The sequence below is a fragment of the Macaca mulatta genome, chromosome 12 (assembly GCF_049350105.2).
Source record: "Macaca mulatta isolate MMU2019108-1 chromosome 12, T2T-MMU8v2.0, whole genome shotgun sequence".
Lineage (NCBI taxonomy): Eukaryota > Metazoa > Chordata > Mammalia > Primates > Cercopithecidae > Macaca > Macaca mulatta.
In genome coordinates, this window is record NC_133417.1 from 101,163,840 (window position 1) to 101,185,783 (window position 21,944).

Consider the following 21,944-nt stretch of genomic DNA (forward strand, 5'->3'; position numbering starts at 1 on the left):
TTGTGCCACTGCACTCCAGCCTAGGTGACAGAGCCAGACCGTCTCAAACAAACAAACAAACAAAAAAGCAAAAGACCCTGAAACTCAGACTCAGTTTGGAGATTAGACCACATTCTTCTTATGCATGTCTTTATTATGCAGGGTTACAGATACCTCTTAATAATGGCATTGCATCATTTCACATAAATACGGAGTTTCCTGAATAAGGCTAAATTGAACAGACTCCCATCTTCATTATAAGATATTTGCCTTGTTAGAAGTGGTCAAATCATAAATAAAATTTGTGTAGAAAGTCAGGAAAAAAGTCACTAGGATGAATGTGAGGAGGATGGGAGGAAAAGAGAAGTTGCAGTGGATCCTTCTTGGATATCACTGGAATTCAGCTATCAGGGCTTACTAGATCCATCCCTATTAAAAATTAAAAAATAAAATAAGGCTTCTGATTAGTGTTTTCCATTATCTTGTTTCCAAATAATACTTGAGAAAAGTAAACGACTATTCTGTATAAATCCATCAAAAGCAGTAACATTTTGCCTTCTGTTTTTTAAATTTCTCATGTCAAGTCATGAAATGCAAATAAGTCTATGGGGAAATTTTTTCCATGAATATACTAATTTCTTCATGGACTATACAGAAGGTGTCACATTTTAAATGTGTCTGTTTAAGAAAGTGAGAGTTTGGAGGAAGCATCTTGGAAACCTCACTGAATGTGGAATATACTGTACAAACATTAGTCTCCACATTTCTCAAGATGAAACACAGAATTGTGACTATGAAGTAATGAAACTGATGCCACAAGCCATCCATGAAAATCAGCCTCAACCCAGATGGAACATGATGCTTGTACCCTACAAAGTGCGTGAGGAGCTAAATGGACGATGTACCTGAAAGCACTTTGAAACTATAAAGCACTATGCAAGCATATTCTACCATTACTTTCAAACACTTGAATGCATTTTTACCATTTCTGATTGTTGCACAGGTAAAACAGATTTTCCTTTATTTATTGCAGAATTTCTGCTAAATTATAAACACAATATATGCTAGAAAATTGGGATCATACTTCTTTGACCAAGATCCATTCATTTTGTGCACAAGAAAAATGTTTTGACCCCAGAAGTGGTTTGGGCTCAGGCATTGGGATTTTTCACACTGAAAATCAATGGTACATTGTAGAATAGATGAAGGGAAACAACCTGACTTAATTTTGGCATTTCGTTGATAATTTGAAAATCCTTGAGTTGCTCCTTCACAGATCAGCTCCCTACACACTTTACACTCTCGTTGTGTAAGTGCATCCTGGCTTCAACACTTGACCAGTATTGACACACTATTACTTGCCATTACTTCCCAATAGAAACAGCATTGATATAATTTTTTTTTAGCCACACTATCATCTATATATGAAGCCATTATTGAATCTCCCAGGTGGAAAAAGCTGTTATCTTCTCTCTTCATTCCTTGATTGTAGAACTTACCAAATTTTATTAAAAACACTTTTTTGAACCTTGGGGTCTACTCTACACCACTGTGAACTGAGCTTTTCAAGGGCAGATTTAGACTCTTGTAGCTCCATCGTCAAGCAAACATCAAACTGGCACAGAGGGAATGCCAGTGATGTGCTTGTTCCCTCATCTAAGAGACGTTCTGCATACATATATGATGTATTAAGAGTGTCTTCTATAGTATAAAGAGCATCACTTAAAACAAGACCAGAAAGCCTAGTGATCTGGGCTCACAGTCCAGAAGAAAATATTTATGGATATTTCTAACTGTAGAGTATATGAAAGTCTAATTTATTCTGTGGAAATGTTATTTAATATTTTATATAGTTATTACTGGCTGTTTTGTTTTACTAAGAAAGAATAATAGATAAGTTAGCATGGTGTTCTGATATGCTAAGTACATCTTTGATAATTCCGAATCTGAGAACAGTATAAACTAGATGATTATACTAATTAAGAATGTCTACATACATTAAAGTGTACTGTTATTTGGGAAAAAGTTGGATGCCTTAATAAAGAAATAGATTTGTTAGAAATAATTAAGGAGATACATTTTATTTCAAATCTCTTTTACCTAATAATATGAAATATCATAACTAAATGTCTCAAACCAAACTGAATGCTAACATGGTCTTTGAATGTATTTTTGAAAGAAATGCAACCTTTATCTGCTGCTTAGAGAATGCCAGCCCTGAAACATCTTATATACCATCAAAGATGTGACCTTAAAAAAAAGTGTGTTATACTACTTTTCCTTATCATGAAAAGAATACAAACAAGTGAAAACAGTTTGCAAAATTAAATATATACTTGTATTCATGATCAATAAGTACAAACTAACATTTCCAGTTAAAATTTTTTCTTTTTTTCTCTTCCAATTATAGTATACAGAGAGCTCTTCCTTTCTTATTTCCAGGTTTCTATAACCCTTTTTCAGAACATTTCTTCACACTGCAGTGCGTGCCTTTGGTGCAGGAGTGTAACGTAAGTGCTATTCCTCTTGAGGGTCCCAATAGTAAACATAGCTTAACTCACAGGAGAGCAATCAGTTCTTACAAAACACCTATGAAAACTATGCATATGACCTCTATAAAATGTAAGATTGCCAACATCCCATAATAGGAATTCCATGGCTGCTTATAAATATAGATCTCAAAGAAATGTTTGGGCAATGCCTGTAAACCCATAGGCTGGCAAACCATATGTTAATCCAATGCTTTTATGACCCCCAATTTAACTTCACTCTGTTGAAAATCTGATTAGTCAAGAAATAAACAAAGATGTGGAGTAATCCCAAAAACAATTAAAATGAAGAATACCTTCTCATAAAATTAAGCAGAAGTAAGACTAGTGATGTCATGCAGTTTTGGAGATGCCATAGAAAAACTGTTTCTTAATATTAATAAGAAAATTATGCATCAGTGAAAATGCAGGCTTAGAAATATAGTTCTGAGTTTCAATTTGTGATGTCTTCACTGATGAGGGAAAATGGAATTCTTATTACTGATCTCTTCAGTGTTGCTGATGGCTCCTTAACTGAGCTTAGTGTTTAATGATGCTGTACAAATAAAAAGCAGTGGGGGAAATACGAAATATCTGTATTAAATGCCATCCTGTAAAGTATTTGATGGATGGAAGAGAGTCTAATGCATTTTAAATAAATGCATATCATACTATCACATATAGTGAATCTTAAAAAATTATTACTTAGATGCACAGTCCTTGTAGTGGTAGACACGGCACTGTGAAGGAAGTTTGATTTAGAAGCTATTTTCTATTATACTTCTCAAGTGATGGAGTTGCTGTTAGTCATATTGTAATGTCCTTTCACCTTTGGTACATTCAGTGCAAAATATTTGGGGGATTTTTTTTTACCTTTATAAAAATAAAAGGCCCTTTTGTTTCCTTGAGAGTGCTTAAAAGGATACATATTAGCATGATGCCCGAGTATGCATGGAACATGAAAATGGAACGAGTGATACATACAGTATGATAGGTAGGTTCTTATATACATCTTAAAGAACAGAAACATAATGAACCTACAAAAAATAAACAGAACTCACTGTGTACTTTTTCCTGATATGCTGTGATTAATTGCTAGTTATTTTAAAATTGTTTTCATGCATTATAAAGCATAAAATCTGTCATTAGTAATTCACTGAATAATGGTTTGTCTTTAGCCATAATTACACACATACCACTTGCATATACATTGTCACAGACCATCTTATTGCAGATCTGTAAAGGTACCTCATATTAACTTGGTTTCATTTTCACTCATGTCCCATGAAAGCGGAAACCTATGGTGCACACCATGCAGGCACTCATAAGTGAGAAATGAATATTCTGTTATAACTTAGGGCTTAAATGAATATACTTTCAGGAAATATATTTACTTTTATTATATTATTTAACTTGCACTAATTTGAAGATTGGGCCAAGTGCTGCCAGTTTGGCTTGAACCACGTTCAAGGGTAAGTTTCAAGATTCTCCTGAGTCCCTAAAAATTACCGTGGAGCTGATCATGTATGGGTTCATCTTTGTCTTGGAACATAACAAATGGAAAAAGTTTGGCAGTCAAGAACTGTTGATTGAAAGACGGTTGGGTTGTTCCCTGGGCATCAAGCTCACCCAAATCCTTCCAAGAGGACTCATCTCCAGTCCCCAAATGTGACAGAACACTTGTTCCTGGAAAACAACAGCACGTAGCATTATCCTAAAGGAAGCATCCTCTTGAAACTTCCAATGTTCAGTCATTCTTCTAGAAGGCAGCTTCTGAAACTGCCTGTCCACAGAGATGGGCATTCTGCTTCCAGGTCACTCAAGTCCAAAAGTACTGGTTTCTTCAACTGCTGTCAACAGTTTCTCATAAAGCATGGAAAAGGATGGGTAGGGGGGCAGATCCAGACGGTTAAAACATGTGTGCGCTCTGAAAACACAAGAAACAGCACATAGTTTAGAACAGGCTGAGTGAAATGAAAATGTGTGGGGTGTGTCTGTGTGTGTGTGTGTCTGTGTGTGTATGATTGTCTTTCACATTCAAATTTATTTGTTGCCAATTTTCACACTCATTTTGAAAAATCTTTGAAAACATTTTGACCTTAAAAATTCAGAACTGAATTTCTCTAAGGAAAAGAGGATATTAAAAAAAATACTTTATTTACATTTCACCAACATTTAAAAGCTATATTACATATAAATGACCATTTATTGAGTGGTCTAAGGATTACAAAGACAAGTTTGGTTTTAGTTTCTCTTTTGATGTTAGATTGTTTTTCTAATACATGGACATAAGGCCTTGCAAAGTAGTTCATTTTGAGTTGGCATATGCGTGGGTGTCTCTTCAATACTCTGAAGTTAGGCATTTTTTCATTTTCTTGGAGAGGGAAGAGCAGTCAGTGTCTCTGAGGGTCCGCCTCATGGCTTAGAGTCTTGGGAAATTCCCTGGCTGGACTTTTCTAAGTCAGTAGGCCATTGTTACTTCTTTGAATTCTGTATTAAAATTTGCTTTCTCCCAATACACAATAACAAAATAAGCAATTTAAATCATTACATTAAGTGTTCTTTTTTAGAAATACTTCTTTTGCCAAGATAGGAAAAAAATATGTTTTCCTGTTATTTGCATCTGAATCACAATAAAAAGTAGACAGTCTCCAAATAGCACATCTTATCAGGAAGCAAATCTGCACTTTTGACATGAAATAGGAAACATTCTATTCTGAATGTACAACAGCTTGTTTGGGGGACCTACATAACTTTGACTTAAAAAAATACTCCTGAATGAATAAGAAATTTTAGGAACTATAATTATTAACAGGCTATTTCTACAAAGTCGCATGTTTATACTTATACTCTAATAAATCCCTTTTCCTTATGAAATAAATATAATTAATATTCCTGGATGCAGTGTAATGTAGTGGGAAGACCAGAGATTTGCAGTTGGACATAACTTGGGTTTGGATTCTAGCTCTACCAACAAGTGTGTGATTTGGAGTGAGTTATTAAAATTCTGAGCCCCTATTTCTCACCTTTAAAAGGGTGGTTATACAACTTGTCTCAGAAGGATGTGAGGATTAAGTGAAATAACAGAAACATGCTTAACAGAATGACTGGCTCGTAGTGTTTGACCAATTAATAATAGTTGTATTGTTAGCTACATTTCATTCCTATCAACAAGATTTGACTCTAATTGCCTTCAGTGAATTGCCACAAAGAGTAATGACCCATGAGAACGATGAGATAATAAAAGGATAATAAAGTAGGTGTATGGCCACATGGCTTATTAAAAACAGGAATGTGAAGGGGATCTGTTAGATTGTAAGAATATAGATAGAGTATTTCTTATCCAAAATACTTGTCACCAGAAGTGCTTTGGATTTCGGATTTCTTTGGAATTTGGAATATTTGCATATATATAATGAGATATTTTGGGGGAATGCGACCCAAGTCTAAACATGAAATTCATTTACGTTTCATATACACCTTGCATACACAGACTGAAAGTAATTTTATACAACATTTACATAATTTGGTTCATGAAACAAAGTTTTGACTGCGTTTTTGACTGCACCCTGTCACTTGAGGTCAGGTGTGAAATCTTCTACTTGTGGCATCATGTCGGCACTCAAAAAGTTTGGATTTTGGAGCATTTTAGATTTAAAATTTTTTGACTAGGGATACTCAAACTGTATCAGTTTCAGGGTATAGAGATAGTACCGACTCACCCACTCCTAGTACTATAAACTCTGGGGTATATTGGTGGAAATCATCTACTGAATCTTTGCAGGCAAACCCTTTTTTGATACAATAATCATTTCAGAATTGCAATTGATATCCTTAGCCTGGAACCCAAATGGAGCCTCAAGAAAAGTCAAAACTCAACTTGTATACTAAAATAGAGTCCTAGGAGTGGTTTATAATCTATCACCTGTGAAACATTGGAATAAAAATATTACATAAAGATTTAGCTCTGTTCCAGGGGTAGGGGAGGAGGAAGCAGAAAAGTGGAATATGTTTTGAATATAAGTATATGCCAAACTTTGTGTGTTAGACAAATAACATTTATTATCCCATTAGACTAACAGATGATACCACAATACTATTTTGAAATTTTCATTTCTTTGGTTACCGATAAGGTTGAGCATGTTTCCCCCACGCGTCTTGCTTTTTACATTTCCTGTTTTGTGATCTACGCGTTCATCTCTCTTGCCTGATTAACTTTTCAATATTTTTACTGTGATAAAATACACAGAACATTCACCATTTTAACTATATTTAAGTGCACAGTACCATGGCATTAGTACACCTACATTATTTTGCAACCATCATCACTGTCCATCTTCAGAACTTCTACATTTTGCAAAACTGAAATCTGTATCCATTAAATAGTAACTCCCATTTCCTCTCCCTCTAGCCCCTGGAAACCACCATTCTACTTTGTGTCTCTACGAATTTCACTGCCCTATGTACTTCATATAAGTGGAATCTTAAAATATTTGTCTTTTGTGACTGGGTTATTTCACTTAGCATAATATTTTTAAGGTTCATGTTGTAGCATGGGTCAGAATTTCCTTCCTTTTTAAGGCTGAATAATATTCCATTGTATGTATATATCACATTTTCTTTATCCATTCATCCATCGATGAAAAGGAGTTTTTTTCCTACCATCTGGCTATTGTAAATAATGCTCCTATGAACATCAGTGTACAATTATCTGTTGAAGTCCTTCTTTTCAATTTTTTGGGGGATATACACAGAAGTGCAACATCATACTGCATTTTTCATAGTGGCTGCAACATTTTACATTTCCATCAACAGTGCACAAGGGTTCCAATTTCTCTACATCCTCACCAACACTTATTTCGTTTTTTTTCTCATTTGTTTGTTTGTTTTATAATAGCTATTGTAATGGGTGCAAAGTCCATTCATCTTTTAAAGCCTTAGGACTTCTTATGGAAATCAAGAGAGACTCTCACTGTTGTTGAATTTGAAGAAGGAAGCTACCACGAATTCTACAGCTGCACAGAATGAATGCTGCCAACGACCCAAGGGAACTTGGAAGCAGATTCTTCCCTAGTTGGTCCTTCAGATGAGAATGCAGCCCCACTGACAGCTTGATTTCAGCCTGTGAGACCACGAGCAGAAGACCCAGCTCAGCTGTGCCTGGATGCCTGCTCCATGAAAACAGTGATATCATAAATATGTGTTGTTTTACACTGCTAAATTTGTGGTAATTTGTTTTGCATCAGTAGAACCATTAACAGGTCTCAAGGCGGTGAAACAGTTCAAGAAAAGGTGGCAAATGTGATGTTAAGTGTGATACTGTAGTATCATCTATCCAGGGCAGGTGGTGAAACAAAGCTAAGAGTTGGCAGCAGTTCTTTCATTCTTCCAGGTTTCTGAGTAGACAAACAGGAACTTCGAATGTCTCTTTGCCATTTCTGTAGTATCTTTGCAGGTACTCTTGAAGCTTATCCAGTAAATCCACAAGCCTGAATGCTCTTTCCAGTTCTCAACACAAAGGGAAGGACTAGACAACCTTTCTTGTTCCTCTTCAGTCATAAGACATAATCATGATTACCAATCCATAATCTAAAGCTATTGCTGCTTCATAAATTACATCTGGTTGCATAATATATGGTTACCATAACACAACTTTCCTTCTAATAAACTAAACAGTTCCTCTGGAAAATATTTTGTGATGATGGAGAAAGCATATATTGTGGAGGGAAACTGTGTGGAAAGATTAAATGGTTTTCCCAAGGTCAGAGCTGAGTCAGTGGCCAAATCAAGAACAGAACCTCAGTTCTGGGTCTCCTAGGGAAAGTCCAACATTAAACTGAAAGCAGGGAGATTAATGCTCACTGGCTTTATTCTTTTACTTTTGGAAGCCTGAGTATTAATTTTATCCTACCTCTGACTATGAACTGTTATTCCTCAACATCCTACCAGATTGTCTACATTTTGAGGACAAGGATTGGCAAAATAAAGCTTCAGATATTTTTTAAACGAATAATTTAATCACAATATGCAGTAGCCCTGGGGAAAATGGCTGAGATTGGGTCAATCCAGAAAACCCTGAAAAATACCAGGGGATTTTTAGGTGACTATACCCTCTAGTTCAATCTCAGGCTTAACAGAAGAAGGCGAATACTCAAAAGAATACTTTACAGTGTATCAAAATCACTCCAGGAGCTTGTTTTACAATGGAGATTATTGGTTGCACCCCTTGTGATTTTAATTCAGAAGGTTTGGGTTGGGCCTGGGGGAATATGCATTTTAATAAACATGCCAAGTGAGTTTGATGCAGGTGGTCTCCACAATTGGAGAGACATCAAGTGGATTAGCAATATGATATCTACATTGGCTATCTGCACCAGTGTTTTGTGTGCTTGCAAAAATTTCAAAACTCCTTATAAACAAGACAGCATTGCTAATAAGGAAATTAAGGAAAAGTGTGGTTAAATAAATTGCCCAATGTTTACCATGAACTTGCTCTATGAGCCAAGACCAGGAAAAACACAAAAAAAGGCAAGCAACACATAATCCTCGGAGGCTTTTCACACCCCCACCCCCACCCCATTCCATGTCCTAAGAAAACTCTAGCAGAAAATAACAGGAGGGCCCTGGACTGTGTTGATGTTGGCAGCAAAAGTGCATCCAGCTATTCAGTCTCAATAAAAGAACATTTTTCAAATCTTTCAAAGTCAGCCACACTAAAGCTATAATGGGTTTACCTCATTTTAATCTATGCAGCCAGAACCACTCAAGGAGAGCAGTTCTGAACCCATCTTTGGGAAATCATGCTGACATCAATATTAAGAAGATTTAAAAATTCTCCAGACATCTGGTCTGACTTAATAGATCTCTTGGTGCTTTCTGGATTCTTCAAAAATGTTAACCAGGAGGTCACACGCTTACCCTCTCTTTTTCCCTACAGATAGATATGTCAATTAGACAAATCCAGTGAGCCAAAAGTACCAGTTACATTTCCATTTCCACAGATTGGTTCGTTGATTAATGTATTTCTCTCTGTGTATGTGAATGTACTTAATTTTCCAATTTGCATTATATTTCATTTATTTCTTCACTCACTGGATACTTACTAAGCACATACTCCATGCCAGGCATTCAGCTGTCCCCTGAGAGATGAGGATGAAAAGTCTGATTTCTGTCCTCAAGGATATACAGGCAAACAGACCCTCTAAAAAGTGTGTAGCCTGTGCTCTGGGGCAAGTAGGAACTGAAATTCAGCCTTCCTTTGGCTCTGCTTGCCAAACTGTGAGCACTAGCTGTGGGCTGCATTTCTCCAGAAGACTAGGAGATACCTTTGTTTCATTAGTCCCAAGGACGGGCTATTAGTGGCCCTGCCTACAAACAGTTAGTAATACAATGAGTTACAAGTCTGCTCAGCAGAGCCAAGGAAGGTTCATAGAGGACGCTATTTGTGCCAAGGCTTGAAAGATTTGTAGGTGTGCAGGCTTTTTTCTGAATCAACAACAAGGAGAAGGATGTTCCCAGCAGATGGCCCGGAAGCATGACATTGCATCATCAGGAAACCTGAGAGGGGCAAGCGCCTAAGGGGCAGGAGCCAAGGCTGGACCTGAGGCCAGATGGGGAGGCACGGTCACATCAGGAAGCCAGGTGTGTTCTTGCAAAGACCTTTTCTAGTTATTTCATGGATGAAAGGAAGAAAAGTGGGTTGGCAGAGGTATCTTTAAATAAGGCAGGGAATATAAGATATGGGTAGAGGGACAGATGATGAATTCAAGGGCTTGAAATCAGCATGAGAAATCCAAAGTTACCAATCAAACAGTGATAGAATTCCGTTAAAAGAATCCAGTTATAGTTTTGTTAGCCTGGGTAGCTTTATTAACACAACTAATGGTATAACTTGTTAGGATTTAAAAAATATTCATAATTTATCTAATATCCTCATGAATACCTTCTTAGGTCATGATGTTTAGAGCAGAAATTCCTGTTAAGACCAGGGTACAAATATGTGTGTAACTTATGGCAGCACAGCACAATGCCCTGACCTTCACCAGGTGTTCGGTAAAGGTGAATTCATGGAAAGAAATTCTATGGTGCTTGCTACTCCAACTACTCATTCGTCATATGCCATTTGGGGACCAATGATGTTGGTTCATGTAAATATCCATTGCTTCTCTCCCTGTGTCTTAAGGTGAATGTGTATCTCCTACAAGGTTCGGCGCTTAGTGAAGGCATGATGAGTATCTACAGGCAGGTGAGGGGAATTAATCTGCTCACTAATTAATGTTTTATTCCAAAGTCTCATTAGGTCACTTTGGTTAAGGTGCACTTGGATCTGTAAATACAAAGTGGAATGTTCCTATAGGGGGAATTCCTGTATCTGGGGTAACTAGCAGAAGAAACTCTTCAAACTATGTATTCTGAGCAGGTACCTTCTTCACTTGTGAACGCCTCTGGGGAAAGATAAAGAGGATACATACATTTCAAATGTAATAATTTAAACCCAACAGAATAAAGTCCACTAAGGACAGTTCCAGGAATGGAAACTCCTGTAAGTCCAAACAAAATATAAATACGCTGGTGAATATGGCGCATTTCTCACACACCTAAAGACTGTAAAGTATCCGGCCAGCCCTGAAGGCTACATATTAGGAAGAATAGTAATAATGGATAAATGTATTGAATGATGTTTTGGCCTTATTCTAAGCACTTTGCACATGTTATCTCATTTAATCTTCAAAACAACTTTGTAATATAAATGTTAATTTCTATCCCAACTTTTCAGATATGGATACAGAGATATGAAAGTCTGGATTATGATTTTGGAATTTCTTATCTGGAGTGGTCCAAAGTTATCTCTCAAGTTTACAAATTCACTAAAAACAATATTTATGGAGAACATGTGCTAAGCACTGGGCTCAGTGCTAGGAGCAAAGTCATGATTAATTCAGATAAGGTACCTGTTCTCACAGGATTATATTCCAGAGGAGGAGACAGATAATCAACAAGTAAACCAATAACTGAACATGATGACTGAATTGGGTTAACTCTAGTGAAGGAAGTAAAGGGTGAGTGACAAGTGCACTAGGGACAGAAGCCTGGTGGACCTTTCTCAGGAGATCGCCTCTAACCTGAGTCCTGGGGACAAGAAAGAGCCAGGCACATGAAGGACCAGCAGAAAAGTGTTATAGGCAGCAAGTACCTGAGCCTTGAAGCATAATTGAGTTTGGCATATTTGAGGAATACCCAGAAGGAGGCTGGTGTGTGTCGTGGGTTGGGGGAGAGGGTACATGTTGAGGTCACAGGAGGAGGCAGACAGGTCTCCACAGGAAGTCCTTGGGAAGGAGTCTGGATTTTATTCTAAACTACCGGAGGGTGTAGGCAAGGGAGGGAGGTGACCTTGAGATGTTTGCAGATCCCAGCGGTTGTTGAGTGCAGAATGAAGGAATGGCGGGATGTAGGAGAAGCAGGGCATTTAGCCGGCAGTCTGCTGCAGCAGTCCAGGTGAGGGGGGGATGGTGTCGTGGACTAGGCTGGTAGAAAGAAATGAGCCCAAACTGGTTTTTGCTCTTGAGGCCAAGGAAAAGGTGGTAAGCATTCTTTAACTGTTGCAATGTCTGTCACTCACAAATAGACACTTTAAAATCTGACTTGTGAAACAGCTCTCAAGGACCTTTAGTAGGTTTGACTTGGACTATCCTGTCCTCTGTTGTCAGCAGCAACAATGCTGATGGACTGCAAGGGGAATGATTATCTCATTCCATTAAAGTCACAAATTCTTTCAATGGCGTGACTTTTACATTAATTACAGAAGAATCCTTTTTTTTTTAATACAATCTGTTTTTTTGAGAAATTTACCCACCTCCCAAAGTAAAGACCAATCCAAAAGGTATATGACATTTAAGAACCTTTAATATGGTGATGTGATGGGTTAACTCTGATATGTTTTTGTTAGTACATGCAGATTCAATGGCAGAATAAAGTGAAAATTTTAAATATAGTTATACAGAACTGAGTGAGAGGGCAGAGGAGAAAGGAGTTGAAGAGAGTCTTGGACCCGAGGTTAAACTACAGAGCAGACCACTGTATGAGAATCTCCTGTCAATTCTCTCCCACACCAAAAGCCACCTCAGCTAATCAGCAGGCAGTAGGGAATTAGGAAGACCAAGGAGGGACACCTCAAGGCAAACACAGAAAGGAGATGGCCCCAAAGGGTCCTTTTAGTGCTCATCTCTTGTTCTGATGGCTTTTCTTTTAATTGAGGAAAGTGACATTGTATTTCAGGACTTGGTTACTTTCCTGTATACTGGCTGATAATTCACTTGACAGTAGACAATGCTCCCTATAATGGAGGAGGGAAAACTGAATTATTGATGACATTACAGAGCAATATTTAATGACATGGAAAGATGTTCTATGTGATAAACAGAATGTTGTTTTAAAATGTGTGTGTGTCTGTGTGTATCTGAAGAAACGAGTGAAATCACATACTCTAACATGTTAACACAGCTTATCTTAGTAGTTGCCTTTTTTTTTCTTCAGAAATGGGATCTCTTTATGTTGCCCAGGTTTGACTCAGACTCCCATGCTCAAGCCTTAGCCTCGCAAGTACCTGGGACTACAAGCATGCACCACCACGCCCAGCTAGTAGTGGATATTGGATTGATACATATGTAGTTATTTTAATATATATTTAATATATCCATATATTTCTTAGCAATTTTTTGTAAAATTTTTTTCTATAAATTAGAATTTAAAAGCAGGTTTTTTTTTGCTTTTTTTTTTTTTGAGATAGAGTCTTACTCTATCACCCAGGCTGGAGTGCAGTGGCATGATCTTGGCTCACTGCAACTTCCACCTCCTGGGTTCAAGTGATTCTTCTGCCTCAGCCTCCCAAGTAGCTGAGCTGACAGGTGCACACCACCATGCCTGGCTAATTTTTGTATTTTTTTTTTTTTTTTTAGTAGAGACAGGGGTTTCACCATGTTGGCCAGGGTGGTCTCAAACTCCTGACCTCAAGTGATCTGCCTGCCTTAGCCTCCCAAAGTGCTGGGATTTCAGGTGTGAGCCACTATGCTCCACCAAAAAGCAGAATTTTAAAAACAAAAAAGTTGTCATGTCTTTAAAAAATAATTTTATCTTTTCAAGTTCTATTCTATTAGATTAACTGTCTCCATGAGACATCTGTTTCATAATTAACTCTTACAATTTATTTCTTAATTTCAGTTAGCATTTCATTCATAATAATCTCCAGACACAGCCATTTTCAAAAATGCTTTTCCCTTTGGTAAAAACCAACACACCCCCATGACGATTGCAGCTCTGTAGGTCCTCCGTCCCATCACCCAACTTGGCAAGAACCCTGGGGATGAACACAGAAACTCATACCATGATGGGAAAGAGGACTGCTCTGCAGTTTTCAGGCTGGCATCTTAGCAGCCCATTTTTTGGACTGTTTGAGAGCAATTGCCATAAAGTGAATTTACTCTTTTCATAAAGTCCATCAGAGCACCAGGGGTATGAAGTCTTCCACAGAAATGCAAAATACAGAGCTAACCACCAACCGCGAAGCAGAGGAAGTGCAGTCATGTGCTCAGGCTCTAGGTCTCCATGGAGACACCCTTCTGTCTACATCCTTATTTATCATCTGGGTCTCTAGTCACTTTGTAACCACAAGAGAAAGAGCGAGCCATGGATTCAACTTGTACTGGCTGCAGAGACAACCACATATACTTTTATGTACTCCTTGGCTCACACTGTGAGCAGCACTATCCACTGCTACCACAAAGTGAGACTAGGAAATCTGAGAAAAGAAGGAGACTTACATTTGCCTGCTTGAAAATTGAAAGGCCCTCCATCATCCTTGTCTAGAAAGACTAAGATTCTCTCCCTCGTTGCTCCGGTTGCCAGGACTGCCCTCATCATTTACAGCCCCTCCAACCCTCCAGGGCAGAAACTCCCATGCCTGACACAAGCCCATGCCAGACTTCTTAGGGGATTCTTTTTTTTTTCTTTTTGAGATGGAGTCTTGCTCTGTAGCCCAGGCTGGAGTGCAGTGTCACCATCTCGGCTCACTGCAACCTCTGCCTCCTGAGTTCAAGCGATTTTCCTGCCTCCCGAGTAGCTGGGACTACAGGTGTATGCCACCACGCCCGGGTAATTTTTGTAGTTTTAGTAGAGACGGGTTTCACCATGTTAGCCAGGCTGGTCTCAGACTCCTGACCTCAGGCAATCCGTCCACCTTGGTGCCTCCCAAAGTGCTGTGAGCCACCGTGCCCAGCCAGGATTCATGTTTTAAGTAAGAAGGACATCTAGCCATTTTTCTTCCACGTGTACAATGTAAATTTTTTTTTTTTTAATTTTAAGTTCAGGGGTACTTGTGCAGGTTTGTTATACAGGTAAACTGTGTCACTGGGGGTTTGTTTTACAGATTATTTGGTCACCCAGGTATTAAGCCTAGTACTCATTGGTTATTTTTCCTGATCCTCTCCCTCCTCCAACCCTCCACCCTGCATTAGGCCCCAGTGAGTGTTATTCCTCTCTATGTGTCCTTGTGTTCTCATTATTTAGCTCCTGCTTGTGAGAAGATGTAGTATTTGGTTTTCTATTCCCGTGTTAGTCTGCTAAGGATAATGACCTCTAGCTCCATCCATGTTGCTGCAAAGAACATGATCTCATTCTTTTTTATGGCTGCATAGTATTCCATGGTATATATGTACCATATTTTCTTTACCCAGTCTACATTGATGGGCATTTTGGTTGATTCTGTGTCTTTGCAATTGTGAATAGAGCTGCAATGAAGATACACATGCATGTGTCTTATAATAGAATGATTTATATTCCCTTGGGCATATACCCAGTAACGAGATTGCTGGGTTGAATGGTATTTCTGTTTTTAGGTCTTTGAGGAATTGCCACACTGTCTTCCACAATGGTTGAACTAATTTATACTCCCACCAACAGTGTACAAGCATTCCCTTTTCTCTGCAACCTTACCAGCATCTGTTTTTTTTTTTTTTGTACAATGTCACATTTTAAATGTTAAACATCATTTCACTCATAGGAAAAAGAAATACACTGGAGCTGACCAGCTTGAGACAGACCAGCTCTTCAGTTGTGCAACTTACACCTATCAAAAATAGCGGAAAAGTGGCTTTAGTGTTTCTGTTCTGATAGTAGGAGAAAAGGACTTGATAATATAAAAGAATCTCTTTAGGCCAGAACCAATTTTACAGATCTTTTTTTACATCTAAGTAATGCCCCACATTTCATTAAGGGTGATGACAATGTTGTCAGTAAAGAAGTTGCTTCTCATGTAACTATACTGTCATGCAATTAAGTTCTTTTAATTTTTTCCCTCCAAATGTACTTTTTTTCTTTGTGGAGCCAATGTTAATAGTTAAAGTAGTACAGTGGCTTACAAAAGAGTCAGGATAAAAAGTTTAAAAAGAACAAAGTGGCCGGGCGCAGTGGCTCAAGCCTGTAATCCCAGCACTTTGGGAGGCCGAGACGGGTGGATCACAAGGTCAGGAGATCGAGACCATCCTGACTAACACAGTGAAACACTGTCTCTACTAAAAAAATACAAAAAACTAGCCGGGTGAGGTGGCGGGCACCTGTAGTCCCAGCTACTCGGGAGGCTGAGGCAGGAGAATGGCGTAAACCCGGGAGGTGGAGCTTGCAGTGAGCTGGGATCCGGCCACTGCACCTCCAGCCTGGGCGACAGAGCGAGACTCCGTCTCAAAAAAAAAGAACAAAGTAAACACAGTATTCCTAAGACTTTCATATACATTATCTTACAATTGTCAAAATACTCTGAACATTGTTACTCCTACCTTAGAGGGATGGATCTAGGGGTCTTGCTTAGGATGATGATGATGTAACTAGTGTGTCACAGGGCTTAGATCTGTGCTCATGCCTGTTAGCTGGGTTACATAAGGTGACTGCAGCTCTGAAGCAGAAAAGCCAAGTAACTCTTCTCATCAGACCCCAAAAGATGGGGCTTGTTGCAGAGAGGTTATGAAAAGAGGCTGCTTGCTCAACGTGCCTAAGACCATCTTCATTTGTGCTGTTTTATAATCTGGGTAAAACTAGGAATGTAGAAGCAAACTTAGGTCATAGTGAAGACAGGAAGAAAGGACAGTGCCTGTTACCCAACTGTGTGTATGCAACAATAATGAACAACACCACCATTTACAATGAGTTAGCACATGAACTTCCTGGGGCTCCAGGGGGAAGTAGAAATGCAAATCCAGCCTGACCCTCAAGATTCTTCAGCAACCCTTCGGTGTTACTTCTCGCTCAACCCAACCTAATATGCCACCTCCTCCTGGCCTGTTACAGATGAGAAAATCAAGGCTCAAAGATGAAGTGATCTCTAAGGTCTCAGAGTTAGCTGGTGGCAGAGGTGGGACTAGAACCTAGGTCTGCTAACTCCTACCCCTGCCCTCTTTCCAATATGCAAACATCCTGCCTGATATGTATTACAGATGATGGTGACAGAAATCACAATGGCAGCTGTCACTGACTGGATGCTTACTCATGGCCAGAGACAGTATTAAGTATTTTTCATGAATGATTTCAGATAATCCTCAGAATTTCAAATCCACCAGGTAGATGAGGAAACAGAGGCTCAGAAAGATCATGCAACTTCACCAAGACCCCGCTGCAGGTAAGTAACAGAGGTGGGACTCAGCCTAGGTCTCTCTGAAGCTAAAGCTCCAGGTCTATATCAAATTACTTGTCTCTGCCCATCAGGTTTGGTGAAGATTACAGTGACTAAATAAGAACAGTTGACATATCTGCTTATTGTGACACTTTATTCCATATACTTTAGTGGCTTTACAGAAATAGATTTCAACAAAAAGGTGACCATTGATCTGCCGTTTCCTTCTTCAATGCAAATTCTTAAAGAGTTTCTCACAGAAGAGTAAAAAGTCTTATTCAGATAGTCTAAATCTGTTGATTTATGTGTTGAAGGGGAGAAAACTCATTATCCAAGCATAAATAAAATGAGCTAGTTCTTCAAATAATGAAATCAAATAATGAATTCCCAGATTTGGAAATCAAATATGCCAGGTACTACTTAGGTGTCTGGATGCAGAGCCTGTTCAGACTGTGATGCATGTGGGGCAGCCGAGGAGGCTCAGGCAAGCACTTGAGCCGTCATTATTTATCACTCTCTCCATTTGTATTTTCAGCACCCCCTTTTCTCATCTGTTGATGCTAACAATACAGTTCTTAAGAACTGGCATCTTTCAATTGCTAAGAAGAAAGCTTTGATAACAGATTGCTCAGTTGCTTGTACTTAAAGAAACAGATGACATCTTGGGGTACCTAACATCACCTTATTATAATATAAATAGTATCTCCTAATATCACTAATAAAACAGGTTTCTCAAAGTCATCTATACTTAAACTTAGGATAACATCTTGGAGTACCCAACATCATTTAATCTCTCTAGACTATAGTTGTATTATTAGTAAAGTTAGAGGCAATTTCAGCTCCTTTTTACCTCAAAAATGCTACAGTATTACTACTCATTGGATAAAGGAATTCTAAAACAAATTTTCTTCCATTCCTCTTTTGTTCATCTGCTCCTTTTCCGTTGCTCCAGCTCCAGTTATCTCCACTCAATCTCAAACACTTTTTGTCTTCACAAATACTATCTTACTAGTCCTTGCTTTTCTTTCCCATGTCAGATGGGTAATGTGCAGATGTTGTAATAAGGTTTGAGGGTGGCACATCTCACATATGTGCATGAACACCCAATTATCACACTTACAAACTGCAAAAGGATCAGTCTTTTGCTTTTATTAGCAGCAGCAGCAAAGCATTTTTTTCTATTCTAAGGAAATATGTGATCTTACTATGAATGAGAATACAATGCAGAGAGTATGGAATTAAGACATGTATGAGACAGGCTAAAGAGATCTAGAGCACATCCACATTATTTAATATTCTTTAGAAACTACAATGGTAATTTTTACTGAAGGGATTCTAAATAGTTGTAAAGTTAAAACTGAAGCTTCTGGAAACACCTAGATTAGAGCCACAATCATAAGCCACAAGCATGATAGCCAACGTCGCTTTACTGATGCTAACAAATGCTTTGCTTTTGTTGTGTTTTGTATTTTAAGATATGGATGTATATATTTTAAGTGTGACCGGAGAGATCCTTTTTCCTTTCATTTAGAAAGGTTATCAGGGAGAAATTCATTCTAGGAGCTCTTCCAGTCTCCTAAACTTGTAATATAATACCAGTAATTAATCAATATATACATAAATGAATGTCTCCACCAAACATTGTGACAGTAAAGAAATATTATTTTATATTTTACCTGGGAAGAGCAGTGATTTTCCCCCATTTCTCCACACAGAATCTTCTTGGGCCGTTACTCCCTCGGAGAGAAGCAAATCCTTCGTAGGGAATGCTGGATGTGCCTGTAACAAACTGTCAACCCAAGAAAACAGAAGGAGAAGGTGAAGCCAGAGACCAACAGCCAGGAAAGGCATCGCATCATTCACGGGCAGAGCTCCTGAGGAAGAGCAGGCAGGAAAGTTCTGAAGACAAAACTTCACAGGTGTGGAATAATCACAACACAATTCTGACACAGAGCCAGAAGAGAATACTAAGAAAGAGAATATTGTGCATGATAAAGGGAAAGGAGATGTGGACGGTTTGTAGAAAATAAAGCACCTGATGTAGCTGACCAGCTCAGAAGCTCAAACCAGGCACATTTCCTACTATAGATGAATAAAGTGGGCATATCAATTAACCTGAGTCTACTTAGTATCAGTCCCTGATCAATGTCAGGTGAATTGAAAAAAGAGAATGTCTGGGCCTGCAATTTTGAGGCCCAGACCCTTAATCCAAAGGAGCTAAGATCCGAAGGAGCTAAGAGTACTTGTAAGGCTCTGCCTGAGCATCCAGAGGCCTCCTTGTGTCTTGCAACCAACCAGTAATTGTCCTGGATGACCATAAACACCACACACACACACACACACACACACACACACACACACAGACACACACACACACACACAAGTTAGTTTACCCAATGTTCTTGAATGTCACTGTTTTCTCAAATTTGTGGAAAGTTAGATGAAAGAGAAGAAAGGACTGTTAATCAACTAACTGCATCCCTTTTTAAAGAATTGAAGATCATTTCTTTCTGCTGCTAGGGATGCTGGCCTGTACTTTGGGTACCCTGGGTGCTTCTTGCTGAAGGGACCAAACTGTCCTGAAGGCAGATGTTGTTACTGGGATTGTTGGACTGGACTTGACACTTCCCCAAACTCTCATGAAATGCTTTAACCTGGCTAGGGATGTTCTGATTAGCCATGGAGTCACATAACCGTGCTATCAGGAGTCTGGAAATGGTGTATCCCATATTTCCAGATAGCCATGGTATGTATTTATGGAGAATACTTAGCAGTTATTAAAAACACATACTTCCAACAATAATCATATCGATACATTCAAAAGATTAAATAATGGCATCTCACCTGTAACAACCTTAGTCGTTGTTCATTGTTGAATCTCTCCACTGCAGCCCAGAACCACCGAATTACAATATGATTGTCATGGTATCCTATCAAACCAATCACAAAAGCCCATGTTACTTTGACTCTTCTATATTAAGCCACCAAGATATGTGACAGGAAAAGTCCCCAGACATAAATCATCCTCTTGGATTCTTTCAAAGTTATCTATAATTGGCCTGGTGTGGTGGCTCACGTCTGTAATCCCAGCACTTTGGGAGGCCGAGGAAGGCAGATCACGAGGTCAGGAGATCGAGACCATCCCCATCTTGGCTAACACGATGAAACCCCGTCCCTACTTAAAAAATACAAAAAATTAGCCAGGCGCGGTGGCGGACGCCTATAGTCCCAGCTACTCGGGAGGTTGAGGCAGGAGAATGGCGAGAACCCAGGAGGCGGAGCTTGCAGTAAGGCGAGATTGCACCACTGCACTCCAGCCTGGGCGACAGAGCAAGACTCCCTCTCAAAAAACAAAACGAAAAGAAAAACAAGAGTTGTCTCTAACTTTAAGACTAACGAATAACACTGTATATATGATCATATGAGTGTCAAAAGTTAAACCAAACAACACTAAGTGAAACCAAGAGGCCTCTGTTTTCATTTGGTGGTCACTAAGTGAAACTGGTAAAGAGAAGAACAACAAATGAGTTATTTTAACCATATCATTTCTGTAAAATACAACAGTTGTTACTGGAAATACTTAACTCTTTCGGTCATTCACATAAGAAATAATTTTCAAATACCTCTATGCCAAGCACTGTACTAAGCTTGGGGGCATAATGGCAAAGAAAACAGACCCTTCCAGGGCTTCTGGCAGAGGGGAGACACATTAATCAAATAATTCATACAAACAAGTACATAACTGCAAGCTCTCTTAAAAGCTATATATAATATTCATATTTTAAAATCAAACTAGCTTCACATTGATTTACTAATAAAAAGGGAAAAGTGACCTTTAGTTTCTTAAATAAATCCTAAATAATCACCAACTTAATTTTACTTTTATTCCATACTTCAGTAGAATTTAAGAAAATGTCAAAGGAATCACCTCATGGGCAGTGGTGGTGGATTCCAAAAACCTTTCAGTGAAAAAAAAATTAAATTCAGAGAAAAGGCTAACAAGGATTTAGTGATTCAAACCAATGAATAGACAGAGTTAATGGGTACTGAGTTAGTAGTCCAGAACAGAAGGTGGGTAGAAATTATTTTAATCCAAATTTTTCCTCCCATTTCAGTAGTTGTAGGATTTGGGAGGAATCTCACCTTACTGTTTACCATTTCAGTGATGTTTAGTCCCCTTTGGAGAAAAAAAGGATCGAAGGGAAGGGTGATCAAAACTGGACTGGACATGGGGACACATGGGCCGTGCCCAGAGTTTGGTGAAGACTAGCAACTTGGTACTGAGCAAATAGTTTCTCATCTACAAAAGAAATGCACTGGCTCTTTGTAGCTTTAAAGTTTTTTGACCTTATGAATTAGCCCTTTTCTGCTTCCCTTTTGCTATTTGTGCCAAACCTTTTGGAGGAGGAAGAGTGAATATGTCTCATCATATTCTCTCCTAGCAGCTGGTGTGTGAACATATGGCAGGTGGCAGCCACAGAGCTGCTTCTTTACTCAGTGCCAAGTAGCTGGGTGAGCAAACATGGCAGCTGAGGGTCTCAGAATTTTTCTGCCCCCTCCCAAATATTTCATTTGATAAGATTTACAATAACCATATAAATAGGTCCTTGATTAATCAGATTTAGTGAATAAGATTGTATACCATGGAAAAACAAAAACGGTTGATTCTATTAATGCATTGCTATTAGAATCTCCTGGGTCCAGGCGCGGTGGCTTAAGCATGTAATCCCAGCACTTTGGGAGGCCGAGCCAGGTCATCGCTTGCGGCCAGGAATTCGAGA

The 21,944-nt window shown here is 38.8% G+C and overlaps 1 protein-coding gene, 1 long non-coding RNA gene and 1 other non-coding gene across 7 annotated transcripts in view; 1 reads left to right on the top strand and 2 right to left on the bottom strand.

Annotated features, from left to right (window-relative positions):
• The window catches only part of LOC144333440 (uncharacterized), a 37,824-nt gene extending 17,811 nt beyond the window's left edge, over positions 1 to 20,013 (top strand). The window contains exons 1-3 of one of the 3 annotated variants that reach the window (XR_013402091.1): positions 16,781 to 16,905; positions 17,083 to 17,169; positions 18,879 to 20,013. This is a non-coding gene — a long non-coding RNA (uncharacterized LOC144333440). Of the gene's footprint in view, positions 1 to 16,780; positions 16,906 to 17,028; positions 17,170 to 18,878 lie in introns of those variants that run through there. The other 2 variants (XR_013402092.1, XR_013402090.1) reach the window with 2 other exon arrangements.
• HECW2 (HECT, C2 and WW domain containing E3 ubiquitin protein ligase 2) overlaps positions 2,295 to 21,944 on the bottom strand; it is a 386,375-nt gene continuing 366,725 nt past the window's right edge. For all 3 annotated transcript variants that reach the window (XM_015131908.3, XM_015131909.3, XM_077957331.1), the window contains 3 exons: positions 20,008 to 20,093; positions 18,840 to 18,952; positions 2,295 to 4,434 (listed from right to left, as the gene is read on the bottom strand). In XM_015131908.3, coding sequence (XP_014987394.1) covers positions 4,323 to 4,434; positions 18,840 to 18,952; positions 20,008 to 20,093 — 311 coding nt within the window. In that variant the 3' untranslated portion in view covers positions 2,295 to 4,322. The remainder of the gene's footprint in view (positions 4,435 to 18,839; positions 18,953 to 20,007; positions 20,094 to 21,944) is intronic.
• Positions 18,195 to 18,298, bottom strand: LOC114671633 (small nucleolar RNA U13). The gene has a single exon (XR_003721667.1). It is a non-coding gene; the product is annotated as a small nucleolar RNA U13 (small nucleolar RNA).